The sequence below is a fragment of the Perca flavescens genome, chromosome 2 (genome assembly GCF_004354835.1).
Source record: "Perca flavescens isolate YP-PL-M2 chromosome 2, PFLA_1.0, whole genome shotgun sequence".
Taxonomy (NCBI): Eukaryota; Metazoa; Chordata; class Actinopteri; order Perciformes; family Percidae; genus Perca; species Perca flavescens.
The window spans coordinates 43,043,196-43,064,194 of NC_041332.1; the positions used below are offsets into that span (position 1 = coordinate 43,043,196).

Below are 20,999 nucleotides of genomic sequence, written 5' to 3' on the forward strand. Positions count from 1 at the left end.
GATATTTATATACAATTTTCAGTTCTTGGTAATTGGTATAACAAACATTTCTTCCCAGAAAGATTTGAATTCATGAAAGAAATATTGTAATAATTATTGTTTGCTTTTTAAATTAAAGGACGTTTTTTTCTAACAGCCATTTCCCAACTCACAAATGTATGACAGTTTGGTTAGTAACTCATTATACCTTAAATTCTGAACAAAATGTGAAAAACTCAATTTGAATATTAAAATTGAACAATATACTCCAAAACACTGACCTAAAGAGGCTAAAAGGCGCCTTAGGGCTGAGGGGTTGGTTACACATTTCACATTATACAATGTCATTTGAATCTTTGTAAAAAAAGTAATATAATATATTAAAAAAAGATATGAATTTGTGCAGCTTTAAGTAAATGCATTTCATTCAAAGCATTTTTATTCTTTTTCATAAATATTTTTAAAATCTTTTGTTTTCTCACCCATGGAACATGAAAAGCTCTTGATCATAGAAAGAATAGAATCTTCCTAATCTCGCAGTTAGCTAAATGTTACAGTGTATACATTAACCTTCAGTGCAGGGAAACAACCCAAACTCATGCTTTGTCTAAATAACCGAAATTACTTTGCAGACCTATTCACAGCTGCCGTGTCTTTTGTCACCCATCACATATGATATTGTGGTTTCAGGTTCGACGCGCACCTGAACAAATGCCAGCCTTGTGTATACCCAACCCTTTACGGCCCTTACAACCGTGCTTTCATTGCGAACCAGCACCGATGTCCCAGCCCCAAGGCTCCAGCCATGTTGCGTTTGGATCTGCTCAGCCCTGGGAGATACGCGCACACAAAGAGTGACATTTAGAGAGACTGGTCAGCATCAGTCTCATGCAGATTAGTGAATCCCATTGTGGCTGATTTAGAGAGCAAACGTGAACACAGAATGGACAGCGGACACGGAGAAGAGCTGAGTGACATTGGCGCCACCAAGACGGAGTCTTGTTTGCATGCCAGCTCATTACAGCTCTGAACAATGGCTGCACTGTCAGGCCCTGTTCTTAGCTGTTCTCTATTCTCACCAGACACTTATCAAAGCTATCATTTTCCAGGCAGAGTGACATGAAATATCCCCAAAAGTGTCAACCAAACCCCCCCTCCGTTACTGCACACTCTGAAGCACACAAAGAAAGGAACTCAGGTAGGGAGGGATGGAAGGAGCAAAAGAGCAGGAGAGAGAAAGATGAACAATAGGTGTATTTGTTTTGGTTTTATTGTGCGTTTTGGCGAAGCCCGCATGCAAATGCGGTGTTATAAATGAAGATCCCAATAGCATTGCGCTACAATGGGCCAAGGGGAGGCTGGGAATTTGCCTTCGCAGGCCTGGGGGGCGATGAGCGCAGATTTGGTCGCTGTAGCAGCTGGGCCACCCACACTGATGTGTGTGCTGATCCTCAGATAGCGCCAGATGTGATTCCCAGAGGAACCGGTGCAGCCAGCTGAAGACCCACACACCATGCAAAGTCAAACATGGTGGGGTGGGCTGCCTAAACACAGATGCACACTCTTACTGACACACTTTCAAAATTCTCTTTCTACCTCTTTCTGACACAGAAACCATAAACTTGTTTAGGTTTTGAACACTTAGGGTTAGAGTTTAAACATGCCATCAACGTTGTATGTTTAGGCACAAAAACTACTTAGTTAAAGGTCCCATGGCATGAAAATTTCACTTTATGAGTTTTTTTTAACATTAAAAGTATTGTGGAGGATTTTCCCGAATTTTAGAAAAGAACCGCCCTCTGTACTTTTTGAAAAAATGCACATGCGCAACACTCTGCCTGCTCCCGAGAGGGAACGCCTATTAAACGTGTGCACGAGAGTGCACTGTTTACAAGTTGCTGTCGGCATGGCTCATACAAGCCTACTTTCCAAAAGAAGATTTGCACTTTTTCACAAATTGAGATGTTTACCGTGTGTGCGCGGTGCGTGACTTGTGCCAGGGCTAGCATCACTAATCATAGCTTACATCAACTTTTACTAGCAGTGATTTTAAATGGATTTCTCCAAATAGCCAAACTTTACCTGTGGAGTAAAAACTTCACGACTGAGGCATCAGTGGGAAGCCCAACCTGTGCTTTTAGCGCACGCCAGCGTGTGAAATATTCTCCCAAAAGCTTCAATGCTTCAATGAAATGCTGAAACCATAGCTCAAGCTCACCACACATATACACCTGAAAGCTAGGGACGTAAACATATCAACCGAAATAATTGACGTCCAGGAGCACCAATAGATTTGATGAAAACCGAGCCCTGGGTATCCTGCTCTGTCTTTGAGAAAATGAAAGCTCAGATGGGCCGATCTGGAATCTTGGCCCACCCATGAGAGAGAGATATCATGGCTTTCAAACGAGCAAAGTGGCAGTTGGTCAAGGCCACACCCCCACCCTCCACCTTGCCCCCCCCTCCCTCTCTCCTTTTCAATAACTACAGACACAGAAATGGCACATCCTAAGGAAAGCTCATTGTGGGACTGGCTCTAGTGGCTGTAATTCTGCACCAAGGCTGAATTTTGGGAAAGAGAGATACAGTTCCACTAAGGTCTATACAGATACAGTATTAGGGGACCACTAAGGTCTATATAAAAGGTTCTACAGTATAAAAAGGTCTATCCAAAGAGACTTCAGATACACCATGGTCATATAAAAGGGACCATGTCATGGGACCTTTAAGTTAAGAAAAAGATCGTGGTTTGGGTTAAAATCAGATGTTACTTCACTTCTGGTTACAAACGTGATGCTGAACATGATGTTCATAAAGTTAAAAAAAAGTTGAAGTTCACTTTTATTTTCAAATGGTACCCGAACCACGGTCTCCTGGGTGTTTGACCCATCCACCACCCCAACCTGCCTCCTTATGAGGAACCTGTTTATGAACTTGTACGTGTACTTTTTGCTTTGCCTCCATCATAACTACTACGGCCACTAGAGGGCACCACCACTAGAAATGTAAATATGAGTAATTTAATTTTAAGATATTTTTGGGCTTATATTGCCTTTATTTATATGACTATTTATATGACAGATTAGAAAAGGAAAGTGGGAGAGAGAGAGAGGGGGAACCCACGGCCGCTGTGACAAGGACTGAGCCTCTGTCAGCGCTCTACCAGGTGAGCACCCCCCAGGCGCCACACGTGTTGTATTTCCTTCTTCTGCTTGAAAAAACGACGTATGGGAGCATTTTTCGTGGGACACAGTCTCTACCCTTAACATGAATAAAGTAATAGAAAACATTTCCAGACACAGAAAACTGACTGACAAGCAGCCAGATCATTATAAATCAAAGCTGACTGTAATACTTATTTTACTCATGGATTTACTTCTAAACAAACCAGCTGTCTACAAGGACTCCTCCAACAAAGTTGCAGGATTTTGCCCAATTTTATTTATAAATGTTTACTAAGCTGCTTGTTTTGCAAATCAGTATTTGCTTAATTTCTGCTAAACAAAGAGCATCAACGCCTGTTTTATGAAACAAATTGTTTCCCGCATCAGACATAAGTACTTTCAGTCTGAATGAGGAATAATTAAAATAATTGTGATTACCTAACTATGTTATATCTAAGGACTATAATTATATAGAAATGAAAATGAACACGTTTGCAAAGAATGCCAGCAGGTGTGTAGGATATGATCAAAAGTAGCAGATCAAAATTTTTTAAAGAAAATCCCACACACCAATTACGCAAGCAATAATTTATCAAGAAAAATACAACTTTTCGTTCTCAGACCTTCACTGTTAAAGTACAACAAAGGTTAAGAGAGAAAATTGTTAAAAGTTGTAATCGCAATGAAAAATCAATAAAAACTTTGTTAAAAAAAAATTAAAATCAGCTGCTCACCCTTTATGACTTTAACCAAGAGCTTCATGAATTTTGCTCTGATGAGAGTCTATATCCACAACGTTCCACTTCCGGGATTGCTCCAGTGCCGCCAGAAATTCCGCCGGATGTCTTTCATATTGGGCCGGATGTGCGTCCCCTTCCTCTTTCTTTGTGTTGGCGTTCTAACCTCTGGAGGACTATGGTGAACTGCTCCTCAGATCTTTGCAGGGTAAATCCAGACAGCTAGCTAGACTATCTGTCCAATTGGAGTTTTCTGTTGCACGACTAAAACTACATTTGAACGTTCCACCAAAACAAGTTCCTTCCTGAGACTATTTAGCAGAGGCACCCTGGCTCTGTCCGGAGCTTAGCACCGCCCATGACAATTGTGATTGGTTTAAAGAAATGCCAATAAACCAGAGCATGTTTTTCTCCGATCTTGGAATGCTGTGTGGACTAGCCAGACCGTCATCCGCAACACTGTGGAGGAGGGTCTGGCTATGCAAGACTATTCTGATGATACAGGCCTCAATGATTTTTTCTTCTAAAAGACTACAAAGCAGTTTTTTTTTAGCTTTTCATTATGCAATAATTTAAAGCTAATGTACTTGCACTTACTACTTGTTGTCGGGAGTTTGAACCTTCACAGTTGAAAGCACTTAATTGTAAGTCGCTTTGGATAAAAGCCTCAGCTAAATGACATGTAATGTAATGCAATAAATTGTGATAATGTTCCCACTGTTGTTGGTTATGTTAACTTTTGTTTTGTTAAAGAAGGAAAAGAAAATTGCAATAATCAATACTATCGAATCGCAGTAAATGAAAATCGCGATACAGATCAAATGAGAACCTCAATGGCAGCCATGAAAGAATCAAATCTGGACAAAAGCATATCATTTAATGTTTATCTGCATCTGAATTTGGCCCTGCTGTGCTGTGTTTCAGGGTGACTCTATGCGCACCAACATCCAGCTGGATTTCGGCGATGGCACAGCCGTGTCCTACTCCAACCTGAGCTGGACCGAGGAGGGGATCAAACACGTGTACAAGTCTGCCGGAATATTCCGTGTCACGGCGTTGGCGGACAACACGCTGGGTTCTGACACTACAACTCTCTTCCTGCATGTCACATGTAAGTGCTGCTGTTTCAGGTTCAAATCTAGTTGGTTTTCATGTTTTTATTTTTATTTTATTGAAACATTAGCCTCTGTCGACCTCACTTTTATTGTTTCGGCATTGGCCGGATGAGCAAAGAGCTGACAAAATTTTGATTTACCCGTCTTAGTCGCTTTCAGTGAATACTGTTTCCTTCCTTGCCTGGAAGGCACCGTTAGAAGGCACAGGTTAGGGTTAGGGTTAGGGTTAAGGTTAGGGTTAGGTGCCTTGAATGCAGCGGTCGCAGCGCTGCCTGGAATGAGCAGTTGGGGGCAAAAAACACCATTGAGCGTGAATACCTGAGCTTAAAGGCAGATTTGGTAATGTTGAAAAGCCAGCAAGATTTGAAAGTAGCGTCTTGTCGGGGCTCCGTCTAAGCCCTCCCCCTGACCTCGCCCCACACACAGACGTGCACGAGCGCCGCTGCCTCGCTGCCTCAGAGCAGAGCGGAGAAAGGACCGCAGTTTTACTTCATGTCTCATTCACCGGTGAGCAAACGCCTACTATTTGACTAGGTCATCTGGCCCATATCCAGGGTTTTGAGAGAACTAATTTAGAAGATCAAATGGTCTTCTTATTTCAGTTTAAGTGGTAATTGTATATATATATACAACACTAAAACGGCAGCGGACAAAATGCAAACACCCGGCTTTTTAAACGGCAGTCTGCAGACACTCTGTCTTTTTTTTAAATGAGTAACCTAACTTTACTATTAAATGATGTTAAACAAAGAAATGTTCTCACCTTGTCTTAAAATGGTCATAAATCAATACAAGAGCCTCCATCCTTGTTTACTGCTGCAATGAAACGCTTGGTTACTTGGGAGTAAAGATTATTTTCCAGGAATTTCTTTTAATTGAAGTTTTCCTTAAAATAGTGTTAGAATCTCGTCTCGTGAACCCGATCTCGTGTCTGGTCTTGATAGCTGTATGACTCGTCACACCCCTACTCAGAACTGAAAAAGGTGCCCCCAATGGTTCATAATAATGTTGCCTAGCTCCAGGTGCTAAAATATGTTCCACTGAACGACAGCCACACTGTTGATCCATGCTAAACCCATTTGAAGTGAACTGCACTATACACAGGATTATGTAATATAACAGCTGTGATAAACACGAGACAACCTTTGGGAGAAAGGTCATAACAAACTTGCTTATGCAAGGTTTCACTGTGGGCAGAGACTGAGAAGTGGGCCTGTAAGGCCACTGCGACTAATTGCCTGTTATCTGAGGCTACTACAGCATAATAATGGCCAATGCTAAAGTGGAGCAGATTAAAACACGACAGCACACATAAAACAAATTCTAGGATCGTCATGCTTTCCAGCGTCAGACGGCATTAAAATAGTGTATTATTTGATGTCTTCAAGGGAATTATACAAGATCCTTTCAGTATGTTTTGAATTGTCTCTTTGTCTTGTTAGTTGCTCTTTAATCAATTGGTTCAATCCATTTTAATTTAACCTCTTGCCATTGTCACGTGGCAGCCAGTGTGTTCTGTATTTATACTTTTCTAACGGCAATAATTCTAGCTGGGGATATGCCAAAAACTACTACAATGATTTCTCGGCTGAGCACATTTAATACCAAATGACTCTCTCCCACATATGCACACACACACACACACACACACACACACACACACACACACACACACAAACTGAGCATCTTAAAGTGGGGATAAAGATTAGTTCTGGTTAAAGAGGATGAGAGTTAACAGAAGCCTTGGCGAGAGGAACAACCCAGACCACAGCACTACAAAAACCTTTCGTTGGAGTTTTTCGAAGGAAAGTAGTGTATTACATCTGTCCGTGGCAGGGAACCTTATCCCTGAGATTAGTTTAAAGCAACCTAGACCCTGTCAGCTCCTATTAGTTTCTTAGTGGGGAGGTTGGCAGCATTACCCAGAAGGTATCATGTCAAAAATACATGATGGCGTCAACATATTTTCAGTGTTAGAATGGGACTATTTTTAGTCGCCGTCACCATAGTTACAGACCTACAAGGACCTTTTAACCTAACATCACCACTCAACAATGTCAGAAAATCTGTCATTTTGAATCACTCAAGCTAGATCTTTAGTGATCAGTTTCCGGAGATGAATTTGCTGTTTGGCGAGACTATAAATCAAATGTGTCAGCAAATAATTAGTCAGGATAGATTGGAATGACTATGATGTCTCAAAAAATTGACGTTTGTATACTACTAAATTGCCACAGAAAACAAATTTGAAAAGTATTTCCCGGGCTACCATTTTTATCAACATAATGAGAAAAAGGTTTTTTAATGACCATAACTGCAATGGCTCAAAATGTTCTTACTGAACATATCTGCAAAACTTAAATGTATTATTATATAGAGTTTGAACGTGATATCCTGTAAGGTCAGATGGATGCTGATTGGCTGTCAGTGTTTCTATCGTTCATCAAACCGCTCTGACAGTGATGCCAACGATATTGTTCGCCGCTGTCGTTGTTATAGCTGTGATGTGAACTCCACCATCCACTTGAATAGAACAATTTTTTTTTTTTTTGGTGGGGGGCGGCATTTAAGGTCATTATTTATACAGGACAGCTGAAGACACGAAACGGGAGAGAGAATGATATGCATCAAAGGGCTGCAGGTTGGAGTGGAACCCGCGGCCACTGAGTCTATATATAGGCGTGCGCTCTACCAGGTGAGCTACCCAGGCGCCCATAGAACAATTTTTAAAACTATATATTTATATTTATAGTTATATTTTTTGGTGTGTGGACGGCCCTTTATAAAGTCAACCTCATCTCTCAAAAGAGCTTGTTCGCTAACTAGCTACTTGCCTGAGCAATGATGACAGAAAATTGCCTACAAAAATGGCGAGATATGTTAATGAGATACACACGGCTCAAGGTTTATTTATTGCGATTGTACAACACAGGTGTGCACAACAAAATGCAGTTGTAGTCCATTTAATGCTACCCAAGAAAACTAAATAACAACGGTAGTGCGTTCCCCTAGTGCTTTTTTTAAATTTGCATCTGGAGGAATGTAAACAGTAGCGACAAAAAAAGCTTGATGTGTACATTAACCACAATGCAACTTGACCACCGACAGTGCAGTCGGAGATTTGGGTGTTTTACAGCTAATGTCATGGGTTACGGAGGTCTTCAGACCCAACCAGCGCTGACTCCAGTGACATCACTTGAAGACATTTATTAGACTTCACAGCTCCCTCTGGCGACACAAAATAAAAATAGAAATTCCACATAGCCTTTGCAGTAGCACTCCTCATGAACTGTAAAAAGACTTGTATGTATAAAATCGGATTTCCCCTTTAATATTAGACATTTAACTTGGCACCTCAGACCGAGGGAACACAGTATAGTAGAGTCTGCGTTCCCCCAGGGTTGAGGCTATCATGGAGGTTCCTTGTGGGGAGTGACATGGCCAGACCCTAAACGTCAAATATTGACACAGTACATGTTCTACAGCCATATAATAATCCATTTCCATGACTTCACTGGCTGCAATGCAGTCGTAGGTTGCATGAAAAGAGAAGAAAATATTAAAAAGATACATGTTATTTAAAAATATGCCACAGAATATCCATATGGCACATATCCATCATATTGAATTGCTATTCACTGTGATAGAGGTTTTATGGTTAAAGCCATCTGTCATTTGTACATACTGTCTATGAATAGGTTCTGGTCGCCAACATGTTGACCTGTTGCTGTGAAGTTACTGTGCCTAGTCTCTATGAGAACAGCTGCTGGTGTTGAGGCCTGAGGTTAGTTATCAGAGTCAGTGCGTGGTAACCATTTGAACATGTTTACCTGAACATAATGTCAGGCTGAATCAATGAAGGAAAATGAAATAGCGGTTCACTTCGATTATCAGGCTAGGACATGATTACTTTTTCATTATTTAACCAAAGCCACATTTTTGTCCGCATGTTGAAGTGCCCTTGGGCAAGTCCCTGAACTATAAGCTACTTGTGATGTCTGTGTGTGTGTTTGTGTGTGAATGGTAGAATAAGAGGCCAATTGTAAAGCACTTTTTCCTTTAACGATTGGTTCTCACAGTCAGCTTTGATTCGATTCAATTCATTTCCAATGAGAACGGCGGTATGAAAATGTCCTCTGAGGATGGCAAAAGCTTCCGCGTGTATACCCATGTATATATACACACACACACACACACACACACACACACTATATTTAAAATTCAGCACAAATTATAAAAAAAAAACAAGTAGGAAAATGGAGAAACAGTTAATCAACATAATAAGTGATTTTACTATACTTTATGATACATCTCTGTATGAATCACGGGTGTTAATAGAAAACTGCTAGCTTGGCAGAGGGGTGCCCAGGCAGTTGGTATTCCTTGTGAGTACACCATCTTCGCCATGTTGTGGTGACACAATTCCGCTTGGAATACGCTGCTCAAGACTGATATAGAGTATGCCTTTGGAAACCCAGCGTAAGGTAGGAAAGTGCTATATAAGTTCAATACATTTACCATTATTCACTTATTCTGTTCAGGGTATGGGGTGGACCCTATCCCAGAATGTCCTAGGCAAACATGCTTGACAAGTCACCAGTTTATCACAGAGCTAACACACAGAAAAACACAGTCACACATTCACACCTTTGGACTATTTATCATTTGTGGGAGGAAACCTGAGCACAGTGATGGTGTTTAGAGTATTTCCTCTCCCTGGAACAATTCACCCCATGTGATTGGGATTTACCAACTTTTTCTTATTTGAATGACAAGCCCACTCTGAAGTGAGCCTCATTAGGAGTAGCCATGCCTAATATCAGCTCCTCTGTTTCTTTCTCAGGTCCAGTGGAGCACGTCCAGCTTCTCTCTCCCTTCGTAGTCATAAAGAACAAGGAGGTGAACATCACAGCAGTGGTCTTACCCAGCCACCCACGGACCGTTACTTACTTCTGGTGGCTAGGCAACAATACTGAGGTAATAATTCCAGGACAAAGCTCATTAATACACATTTCAGTTTCTTTTGCATGCATATTGTTATTTTTTGCTGTATTTTGGCAATTGTGCAATTTAAATGTATATACTGTATAAAAGCCATTGTCATCGCATAATTACACCTGGTAATTGACTGAAATTTTCATATTTCAGTCTGGAGCAAAGTAGTCTATATCGCCGGATGTCCCTCACCTTCCAGTTTCTTTGTGTTGGAATTCTAAACTCCTGTCGATTCGGCAAACATCCTCAGAGCTAGAACAGACAATCAAATTATATTTATCTTTTATTTTTTTATTCTCATCACACATTTGAGAGCCATTTTAATCCAGAGCTCGCCTCCCTACGTGCACATGTTGCACCAAAACAAGTTCTTTCCCAAGGCTATTTTGCGGACGCACCTAGAGTTGTGAAGGTTGGAAAACTGGAAAGATGACCCAAAATGGCTTTTCATAGTTTTATTTTGTTTTCCGTCGACTTTGATTGAAGTGTATTTTACGATGCAAAAACTGAGTCTGGTGGGTTTAGCGAACACAATTTTGCGGATGTTTTTCTTTAGAAAAAGGATCTTCTTCTTTAACGGGGTGGCTGTGGCTCAGTGGTAGAGCAGTCACCTGCCAAATGGAAGGTTGGTGGTTTGATCCATGGCCCTGCAGTTGAAGTGTCCTTAGGCAAGACACTGAACCCTGAGTTACCCCTGATGCTGTGCATCGGAGCGTATAATATATAGGGGTGGGAGATATTGACAAAAATGAATATCTCGATATTTTTTTTCAATATCTCGATATCGATATTCAGACGATATTTTTGAAATCCTTCTAGAAGTTTAAAGAAGCCTTGTTCGGAGGCTATGTCGGTGGTTCTCTTGGGAAAATGTACAAGCAAGATGAAATTATAACAATAAACAAAGGGCTCTGTTCTGTAACATATTGTACACAACCATGTCCTTATTGGAAGCAGTCCTGGAGCTGGGACAGGGCCGGGTCAGACTAGGTTCTGATAGTCCTTCTACTTGGCTGTATAGTCATTCTGACCGGGACTTATGCTGGGATCAGGAGTTGGATGTGACCTGACTGATGCATGCTGGGATCAGGAGTTGGATGTGACCTGACTGGCCCAGGTGAGGGAGAGGTGCAGTTCTGTGTGCTTTTTTGATGTTAGAGTAACATGGTCTAGTGTGTTCTTCCCTCTAGTAACACAATCTACATGCTGGGAGAAAGCTGGAGGGGAACAGACTTTAAGGACACCTTGTTAAAGTCCCCTGTATCCCGTATCCAGGTGATTACGCTGCAGTTTGTTCACTATGGTTAGCAGTGATCCAAACTTGTGCTAACGTTAGCATCGGGGGCTATGTAGACGGCAGTGTGCGGTTTTCGTGGTAAATAAAATGGTCAGTATATTACCAATAGGGCTCCAGGTCAGGTGAGCCGTACTGGGCAACGATCCTGCAGTTAGTACTCCATTCATTGTGCACAAAAATGCAGTCCTCCGCCTCTGGTCTTGCCGGAGTTATTTTCTCATTCTGCTGGTAGATAGCTAGCTCGGCGTGCGCCATGTCGCTAGCGCCGACAACAACCTGGAGGGCTCGCTATGTCCTCCGGGATGTTATGAGCCGCCTGCAAGGCTCTCGTAACAGCTGTGTTTTATCGTGGTCCTGTATTGATTAGTTCAGTGTGTTGTATCATGGTCCTGTATTGATTAGTTCAGTGTGTTGTATCGTGGTCCTGTATTGATTAGTTCAGTGTGTCTTATCGTGGTCCTGTATTGATTAGTTCAGTGTGTCTTATCGTGGTCCTGTATTGATTAGTTCAGTGTGTCTTATCGTGGTCCTGTATTGATTAGTTCAGTGTGTCTTATCGTGGTCCTGTATTGATTAGTTCAGTGTGTTGTATTGTGGTCCTGTATTGATTAGTTCAGTGTGTTGTATTGTGGTCCTGTATTGATTAGTTCAGTGTGTTGTATCGTGGTCCTGTATTGATTAGTGCAGTGTGTTGTATCGTGGTCCTGTATTGATTAGTTCAGTGTGTTGTATCGTGGTCCTGTATTGATTAGTTCAGTGTGTTGTATCGTGGTCCTGTATTGATTAGTTCAGTGTGTTGTATCGTGGTCCTGTATTGATTAGTTCAGTGTGTTGTATCGTGGTCCTGTATTGATTAGTTCAGTGTGTTGTATCGTGGTCCTGTATTGATTAGTTCAGTGTGTTGTATCGTGATCCTGTATTGATTAGTTCAGTGTGGCTGTACAATCGCGCGCCGCCATCTTTGTTGACATGAGTGAACGTCATAACACACAGGTAAGAACTAGTAGCAGCTTACTCTCGTGCGGGACTATCGTGATTTTGTACAAAAAATACAGTCAAACAAACCCCTACAGTATTAAAATCGCTACATATAATTGTTTAGAAGGTTATAGTGTGCGTTATTTGTTTTCTCTTTAACTTCCTTCAGCTCTTTTCATGTTTGGGGGGTCGGATTGTACAAATTATGAAATATTCGATATCCCAATTTTGCATATCGTCCAGACAACAATTTGGATATTATTGTCTAAACGATATATCACCCACCTCTAATTATATAATGTTTTTATATAGCGCTTTTCTAGTCTTTACGACTGGCAGCCTTGGCCACAGCGTTTGAATGTTTGTGAATGGTGAATGGTTCCTTTACTATGTTAAAGCGCTTTAAGTAGTCGTTAAGACTAGAAAAGCGCTATATGAAAACATTTACATTTACATTTAACAGAAAGGTCGACCTCCTTAGAAATCCATTCTATAATGTTGTCAGACACTTAGAATATTAATCTGAGTCTGTCAGCGGCAAAACGAGCACTTTAGTGAAGGTAAATACAAGCTGCACAATTGTCCTATTAACTTACATGTAGCATTAACTTGTAGCTTGTTTCACCGCTGCTGACTGCAGCGATCTCACTTAAAACTGGACCAATGTCATATATTGTTGTTCCTATCAGTCACTTAGACACAAAAACATAGGAAAATAGGGTTGAAAATATTAATACTATATTAATACTTATGGATAACCCAGCTCATTTTCCAGTAGATCTACAGTTGACCTTAACATACCCCTACATTAACCAAACGTCATGCTACTCTCAAACAAATCAAATTTTGATAATCTATAAATCACACCCCTGATGGATAAACTGCATATAAGGAAACCGGAGTCAACCTCGGACACCGCCCTGATGAAGGCAAGATAACCTAAAATCTCTGGTGAATAAAGCACGGTCCATGTGATTGAGAAGTGTGACATTATTTTGTACCTTTTTGCACTTATAGCCCGTGATAACATTGGACGGGAGTATTTCACACACCTTCTCCATGGACGGAATGCACACCATCACAGTCCAGGTGGCTGCAGCCAATACCATACTGCAGGACACCAAGACCATAGCAGTCAAAGGTCAGTATTTGTTTTCTGAGTGTCTCCTGGCGCTATCTGCTTTTTTAAGGGTCACATTCACTGCAGGTGAATGACTGGGGAAACAGATATCACCATGAAGCTTCCCTAGTGGATTACTAACATTAAGACAAAGATTGTTTTATATCACAAGTTCTTCTGAAATGTTATGTTTAAAAATGCAAATCAAGCATTATCTTGTTAAATAAGTGCTAATTTGCATATATTTCCAGAAGAGAAATCTGAAATTGGATAAAGCCAGGTTAAAAAATTCTTGTTTCATTTTGTTGACATATTAGAGTCAAAGGTTTTTACAGAGGGGATTTTAGATATATCTCTTTTTATTACTCAACTAACAAATATGAACTTGAAATTCAACATAAATCTTTTAAGTTTAAATATTCAAATGAGGCATCTAATGCTAACTTTTGGTGAATTTAGAAGAAATCTACAGACATGTAGACAAGCAGAATAGACAAAGTGTAGTAAAGTAAATGTTTTCTTTTCACTAGTCTGAAAGACCAACCTGTTCTCACTCCCACCTCATAAAATACTGAGGCTTGGTCAGATACAACGCAAAAAAATTACCTTTCAGCTTCTGTATGGAACGCACCAGGCAGATCAGCAGCGCGACCGCGGCGCTGTAAGAAGACTTACGCTATGTCCCAATTCAGGGGCTGCAGCCTTCAAAGTCTACCTCGGCCCACGCAGGCTGAACCGAGCGGTCTCTGAAATGAGACCGTCTGGTCTGCAGAGCTCCTGTCGCCTAGCAACCTTGATGAAAATGATGAAAGTGATGAAAACGTTAACTACAGCACCGCTATACAGCCAGAAGTTGTTCTTTGGATTTTACCATTTGGTCGAAAAATAATAAACACTCATGTACGTGTGAACATCTCTTGTCTCTGAGACCCAGAGCTCCAGTCAGGACTGGCCGGCCACATATCTAGCTTTTCATAACACTGCCTTTATATTAATTAAAACAGTTAATTTCTCGCCTAAATTGAATTTAATAATGAAATAGCAGACGAAAATTGTAAAAAAAATAAATGATATATATACACATATATGTACTGTATATATATATACACATATATGTACTGTATGTATTAGAGCCGGGACTTTAACGCGTTAATTAAGATTAATTAATTACAGACTTTAACGCGTTAATTAAGATTAATTAATTACACAAAAAATAACATGTTAATCATTTTTTACGCATTTTAATCACACTTATTTTTGCATCGCGGGGCGTTTCTCACTGGATGAGTTTCGGCGGACCGATTATACTGGAGCACCAACTAGCATTCATGACTTCAGACCTTTTATATATGTCAATGCTTCAGACAACAACAAACCACAGTGAACATGAACGAAGAAGCTGACGAGATCGCTTTGGTTGGCTCCGTGGATGGGACATTTTGTTATAAAAACGAACGGATGAAGGTGTCGATTAGAGCATGGTTGTGTGCAAGCTATGCAACAAGGAATTCTCATGTCACCGCAACACATCAAGCCTCAAGTATCACCTCAACGCAAAACATTTAGCAGCTAGCGTGGACGTTAGCCCAACTCCGAGTACAAGGACCCACACCCAACCTACACTCCACCAGATGACTGGTTTAAGGACCAGGGTAACTAAGTCCACGTCTGAAAAAATAACCAACGGCCTACAGATTGCGTCGTCTGACACAACATACGAGCTGCCATGCAGAAAGACAGTGACAAAAAGAGTCCAGCAGCTTTATGAAAATGAAAAGGAAGTTCAGGGTTTCCAATGTTCTGAATGTACTTGAAAGTATTGTGTTTTACTTAAAAAAAACATAGTTTACAGAAGGTCTACCTACCTATAGGCTACCTGAATTTCTGAAATGTACTATATTTCTAAATATGCTATTGCTACACTTAATGGCAAAAATTGCACTGGTCTGCTGGACTTGGTTGAACAAAAATAAACAATATTTTGTTGCTTAAGCTTATGTATTCAGTCATTATTCAATGGTATACTAAAAATCCATGTGAAAAAAATTATTTCTCACTGTTCTCAGGTCAAATATTTATGCAATTAAAATGCGATTAATTTCGATTAATTAATTACAAAGCCTCTAATTAATTTGATAAATTTTTTTAATCGAGTCCCGGCCCTAGTATATATATATATAGGTTGTTAGCGTTTGTGTTTGCCTGTGCTTCTGATTGAATGCCGAAATGAATGCTGGGAATCCTGGGGCTGCAAAGGATACAATAGCCTGAAAATCCAGACCCAAATCCGAAAGATTAAAGGTCTGGCATTGAGTAATGAAAATGGCCCAACTTGAGGGGCGGCACCAAGCATGCATTTGAAAATCTCACTGCACGCAATTGGATAACACTAGGACCAATCACTACAATACACAGGGTGACGTATCCAGAGCCCCATACGCTTAGCTACCAGCGGAGCCAACTGGTAGATTAAACTGTCGTCATCTGTTTAGCTCGCCTCTGGCCCGCCTATATCAGATACACCGATGTGATTGGTGCAGCTCGGCTACAAGGACATAGTTAATGAGCATCTTTACTGAAAGAGTGACTCACTGAGCATATTCAAATTGTACTCTCTCAAGAACTTTCCAGGGTAGTAGCGAGTAGTATGAAAGACCGAAATGCCACGTAAGGAGGCAGAGTTTGGTGGTGGATGGGAAAGACAATGATCGGAAATGCAGTCTTATGCAACTTTAACAGCAGTTAAATATTTCAGAATATATACTATTAGTCAGATACTTACGTACTGTCATGTTCTGACTGCCGTGTGTAAATTTTTTTTTAAAAGAAAACGGCTCCTACTTGAGTAAAATAAATCTCATTACTGTTAGAACCTCTAAAGAATATGTCTTCATTGAAAAGGAAGTAATCCGGCAGCAAGTATCTGTGAAATACAATGATTTATTACCAGCGGATGGCTTGGCATAAAGCTGTGACATTTTCTAATTATCTAGGAGTGCATCTGGTACATTTAGCCAAAGGGAAGTGCAGGGGACATGAGAAACCCTCTTCTTTTCATCAAGTGTTAACTACCTGAAACTCAACTTGAGCAAAATGACAGTTGGCGCAGCTCCCTGAGAATAATGCCCTCGGATCCGAGTGAACTAATGGCTGATTCTCCCTCGACTCTCCTCGACAGAATTCTTCAAATCGCTACTTTTATCTTTCTCCCCTAATCTGGACGAGTTCAACCCCGACATACCCGAGTGGAGACAGGATGTGGGGAGGGTAATTAAGAAGGCTCTGCTCCAAGTGAGTGATTTTCATTTATTCTGTCCTTCCCTCTTTCTCTTCCGTCCATACTTCTGTCTGTCTGTCTTCAGATCCTTTCCTTTCCTGTCTTTTTATCTTTGATTGTCTTTCTCACCCTACAATTTCTCAATTATTTCCTATACCCCAATTATCTCTGCTGCCCAATACTCATTGGTGCAACAAGAGAATGCCCTCAGGCCACCCTGGGATTCATCATCAGACAGGTGTGACAGCGCTTCTTTTAGATATTTTGATTACGCTTCCATCTCCTGTTATACCAGATTATCACAACACCACAAAAGCAAACTACCAAAGGGTCAAAATACATTAGATAGAATAGATAGATAAAATACGCTTTATTGTCCCAGAGGGGAAATTTGTCTTGGGTACAGTGCTACAATCTGTTGCTTCACAACACAAACATGAGAAAGCATTCTAAAATCAACATGAAATTAGGGCTGCACGATATGAGGAAAATATGATATGACGATAACGTTTATTATATTATATATATTATTCGCGATAAATAAACATATTAAAGTGTACTCAGTTCTGCAGTTCTGCTGCTTTCAGTATTCTGCTTAAGTACAACAAACTGCTTGTTGAATTTAAAACAAATGAGAGGAAATCATTTTCAACATTCTTTAATTCAACCAATTGAACATTGAATTGAATATAAATGGCACCACTAAAAAAAAGAATGACAGTTACATTTTAAGATTATTTTTTTGTGTGGCATTTTTAGGCCTTATTATGACAGGACAGCTTAGACATGAAAGGGGAGAGAGAAGGGAATGACATGCAGCAAAGGGCCGCAGCTTGGACTCCGACCACTGCGTTGAGGACTGAGCCTCTGTATATGGGCGCCAGCTCTACCAGGTTCTACCCAGGCGCCCAACAGTTGCAATTTAAAGTGTAGTTTTCTACTGATATTTTCTTTCATCTAACACAAAAAATCTGTCTTTCGCGATATGCCTCAGCCTTTTGTGATATGTTCTTAAGCTCTGTCCGGGGCTTATTGCCGCCCAAGACGATTGTGATTGGTTTAAAGAAATACCAATAAACCAGAGCACGTTTTTCTCCCATCCAGGAATGCCGTGTGGATTAGCCAGACCCTCCTCCACGTCACTTTGGAGTAAGGTCTGGCAAAGAGAGACAAAACGAGAAAAAATTCCCAACCGGCAGCTTCCGTGAGATTGATGGGAAAACAAGATTTGGTCCTCATAAAGTATTTTTCCATGAATCAATGATCTCAGAACTTCAAGCATGGGTGCTTGGTAGGGACCTGCGTATGAGTGACGATACCTGTCACCGTGTCTGATGTGTGTGTCTGTGTGTGTGTTTGACTACTTGAACGTAGGAGGGGTGCAAGTGCTCTCAGCGTGTGTGGGAAGCTCACCCATCATTGTTAAGTGCTACTCATCTTCCCATTCACAGCTCATGAATAGCGGACAGCATTTGCTTGTGGCCATCTTACCAACATATTGAGCATTAGAGCTGCAGGTGGGCGCTTTAGAAGGAATATTTAAATAGTTGAAGAGGATCTCGTGAATAACCTGAATAACCCAGCCTCAGGTCCATGCTTTTGAGCCGACTGATTTCCCTTTCCCTGGACTGTGATGCCACGTAAAGTAAAATAAGAGTTTTAGTTTTTCCTATACTTGTTCTTATCAGAAATATATTTCTCCATCTAGACTAGAGGTAACATGTTTCTGCTAAATTATTTAGACTGAATCAATGTTAACAACCCTGTAGGCACACTGGTTTTGTTTATGTTTGAACTCACTCGACTTAGGGTATAAATCTCCTCTGAATTAATCACTGAGGTTATTGATGCATTCTCAAGCTATTAAAGGCTTGTGTACTTCACTAATCACAGAGATTGACATGTAAACTGGAATGTCCTGAGTCACAGTTCAGTAAGGGATAATGTAGAGCGAGGCGGTTGTTAGAGCGAATACAACCCCGTTAGGGTGATCAGTAATCAGCCTGAAGTGGTTGTATTCGCTGTAACGACCGCCTCGCTCTACATTGTCCCGCTTATTACACTGCTACTTACCAAATAAATCAATCATTTCACACAAAATATTGATTTAAATAGTATTGCTTCCAATAAAGAAAATTCCGTCTCAACGGTTGAAATCCTGCGTCCATAGCAACGTAAACTCTGTAGCTGTTTATTTGCAACCCTTCGTCTGTCACTCAACGCCACAGTATTGACCCCTTCTGCAGCGAATACATTTCTGGCAAAAAGCCACCGGTCCGGCATGCATTTTACCCAAGGGGGTAAGGCGCCATTTTGATGCTACCAAGCCATCACCTCCCGTTAGCATTCCATTGACTGCCATTCATTTTGACGTCACTTTGACAGAGAATAACTTTACATCTGAAGCGTTTAAAGACTCTATTTGTCCATTGTTTATTACTAAAGAAACACGACAATGTATAAAAGGCTCCATTACCTTGTACCTCATGTTATGGCTCCGTAGCAGACGTTTTTGTAAAAATAGGCTAACAATTGTGTCATGACCACGGGACTTACTGTCACATAGTAGAGGAATTACCGTATAGTACAGGAGAAGCTCGCAGGCAGTTTCGACTTACATTAGCTGTTTAAGTTTAATGACTAATGTTAACTAGCATTTTAGTTAGCAATAATTACTCTGTGCCCATGTTATCTCCTTACATTTACCTACACTCTCCGTCTCTGTAGAAGACTTCCAACTTGCTCACGTCACATTTACCTCGTCTCTCTCAGTTGGAGGCTGCGCAGTAACGCTCAGCCATCACCTTAAAAGTGCTTCTAATATCCTTCACTGGTCAGAGCAACGGGATCTGTTGGTCTAGTTTATAAACTGTCTATGATTTGTACCCCCCCCTTACGGGCTGTGGTAGTAGCCGTATATTTTATGAGTGAGGCTGTGAGGGGGTGCTGCACTGCTATCGCTAGCTATAGGTGGACAAATTCCTTCACCCAGCTGCTGTTTTCATCACTGCAGGTTGACACAACATTAGCTGAGACGTTGGTAAGTGAGCTAGCGGGCTATCAGCTGCTGTAATTCACGTTTAACTCAACATTTCTATTGATGGTGAGGTGAGACAAGCTGAATGGGACTTCTTTGGGACTATTTACGTGGACGTTTCTGTCCTTATTCATCTCGTTTCCTTTATGCACAGCCGCTGCAGTTGACACACCTATAAACACGACGTTGCAATGTAACTAATTAACGTTATTGTCCCTACTGCTGACGTTACTGCGTAGCGATCATAGGCCGTATATAAAGATAGCGATCGGCGCTCACCAGATCTGCTGCTGTTACCTGTATTGGAGGACAGGAGTTGCTCCACTTTTCCCCACTTTTTGCCACAGCTGATAAATTAACCGGACTTCTTATTCCAACACGGTCTCACGGCAATTCCTGAAACCGTCACGTTATTTTTAATCTATTGATACGTGTTCACGGGACGTTTTTGTAGTTTTTTTCGTGGTGGCCAGCACGAAATGGTCTATACGGAGATTAACGGAGAAAGCAAACGCCACACCCCGGGGGAGGATGCCTCACACACCAGGACACGGCCGCGGGGGACCCACGACAATAACGGGATGGCAGAGGTTGGGTTTAGGAAAAAAACAATGGGGAAAGGATGCCTCACACGCCGGGAGACGGCCGCAGGTAACGCGTAACACCACACGCGGGACGCGATCCCCGGCCTTCGGGATGAAAGTCCAGAATTGTTTGACCCATCCACCACCCCGACCAACCTCCTTACGCAGATTTTCGGCATTTCATACTACTCGCTACATATGCTTCCCATTTAAGTACATTAATTTACATTTTCGTGCTGGCCACCACGAAAAAAACGTGCCGTGAACACGTATCAATAGATTACACAACGTGACCATTTCAAGAACTGCCATGAGACTGGGTTGCTTATTCAACGGATTGATAGCTGTCCTCTAGAGTGATCAGAACTGTGTCCATGGCAACGCTCTGCTATGCATGGCAACGGTGTGTTATACTTAGCAACAGTCTGTTATAGAATTGCCGTTGAATTCAAACAAGCCATGTAATAAGTAAGGGATAATCTTGTGGAAGGTTAGCCGTCCACAAGCCGGGCATATCAAACTGTTTATTGCCCTGCCTTGAGGTGATTATCCCGTTTATTCTACGTCTTGCTTCCAAACATAATAAAACAATTCAAATACTTTGATAATTATGCTTTTTCTTATTCGTATTGCATGCTTTTGAGTTCATCCCCCTCAAAAAAAAGTAGTCCCCTTTAGAACTACGGTGAATAACGTTAGCTCAGCTCAGTTTCTAT

At 41.1% G+C, this 20,999-nt stretch overlaps 1 protein-coding gene across 1 annotated transcript in view; it reads left to right on the top strand.

Annotated features, from left to right (window-relative positions):
• LOC114563158 (VPS10 domain-containing receptor SorCS3) overlaps window positions 1-20,999 on the top strand; it is a 158,597-nt gene that overhangs the window by 105,933 nt on the left and 31,665 nt on the right. The window contains exons 17-20 of the mRNA XM_028589976.1: window positions 4,805-4,991; window positions 9,839-9,972; window positions 13,283-13,406; window positions 16,564-16,676. Of these exons, the coding sequence (XP_028445777.1) occupies window positions 4,805-4,991; window positions 9,839-9,972; window positions 13,283-13,406; window positions 16,564-16,676 (558 nt within the window). The remainder of the gene's footprint in view (window positions 1-4,804; window positions 4,992-9,838; window positions 9,973-13,282; window positions 13,407-16,563; window positions 16,677-20,999) is intronic.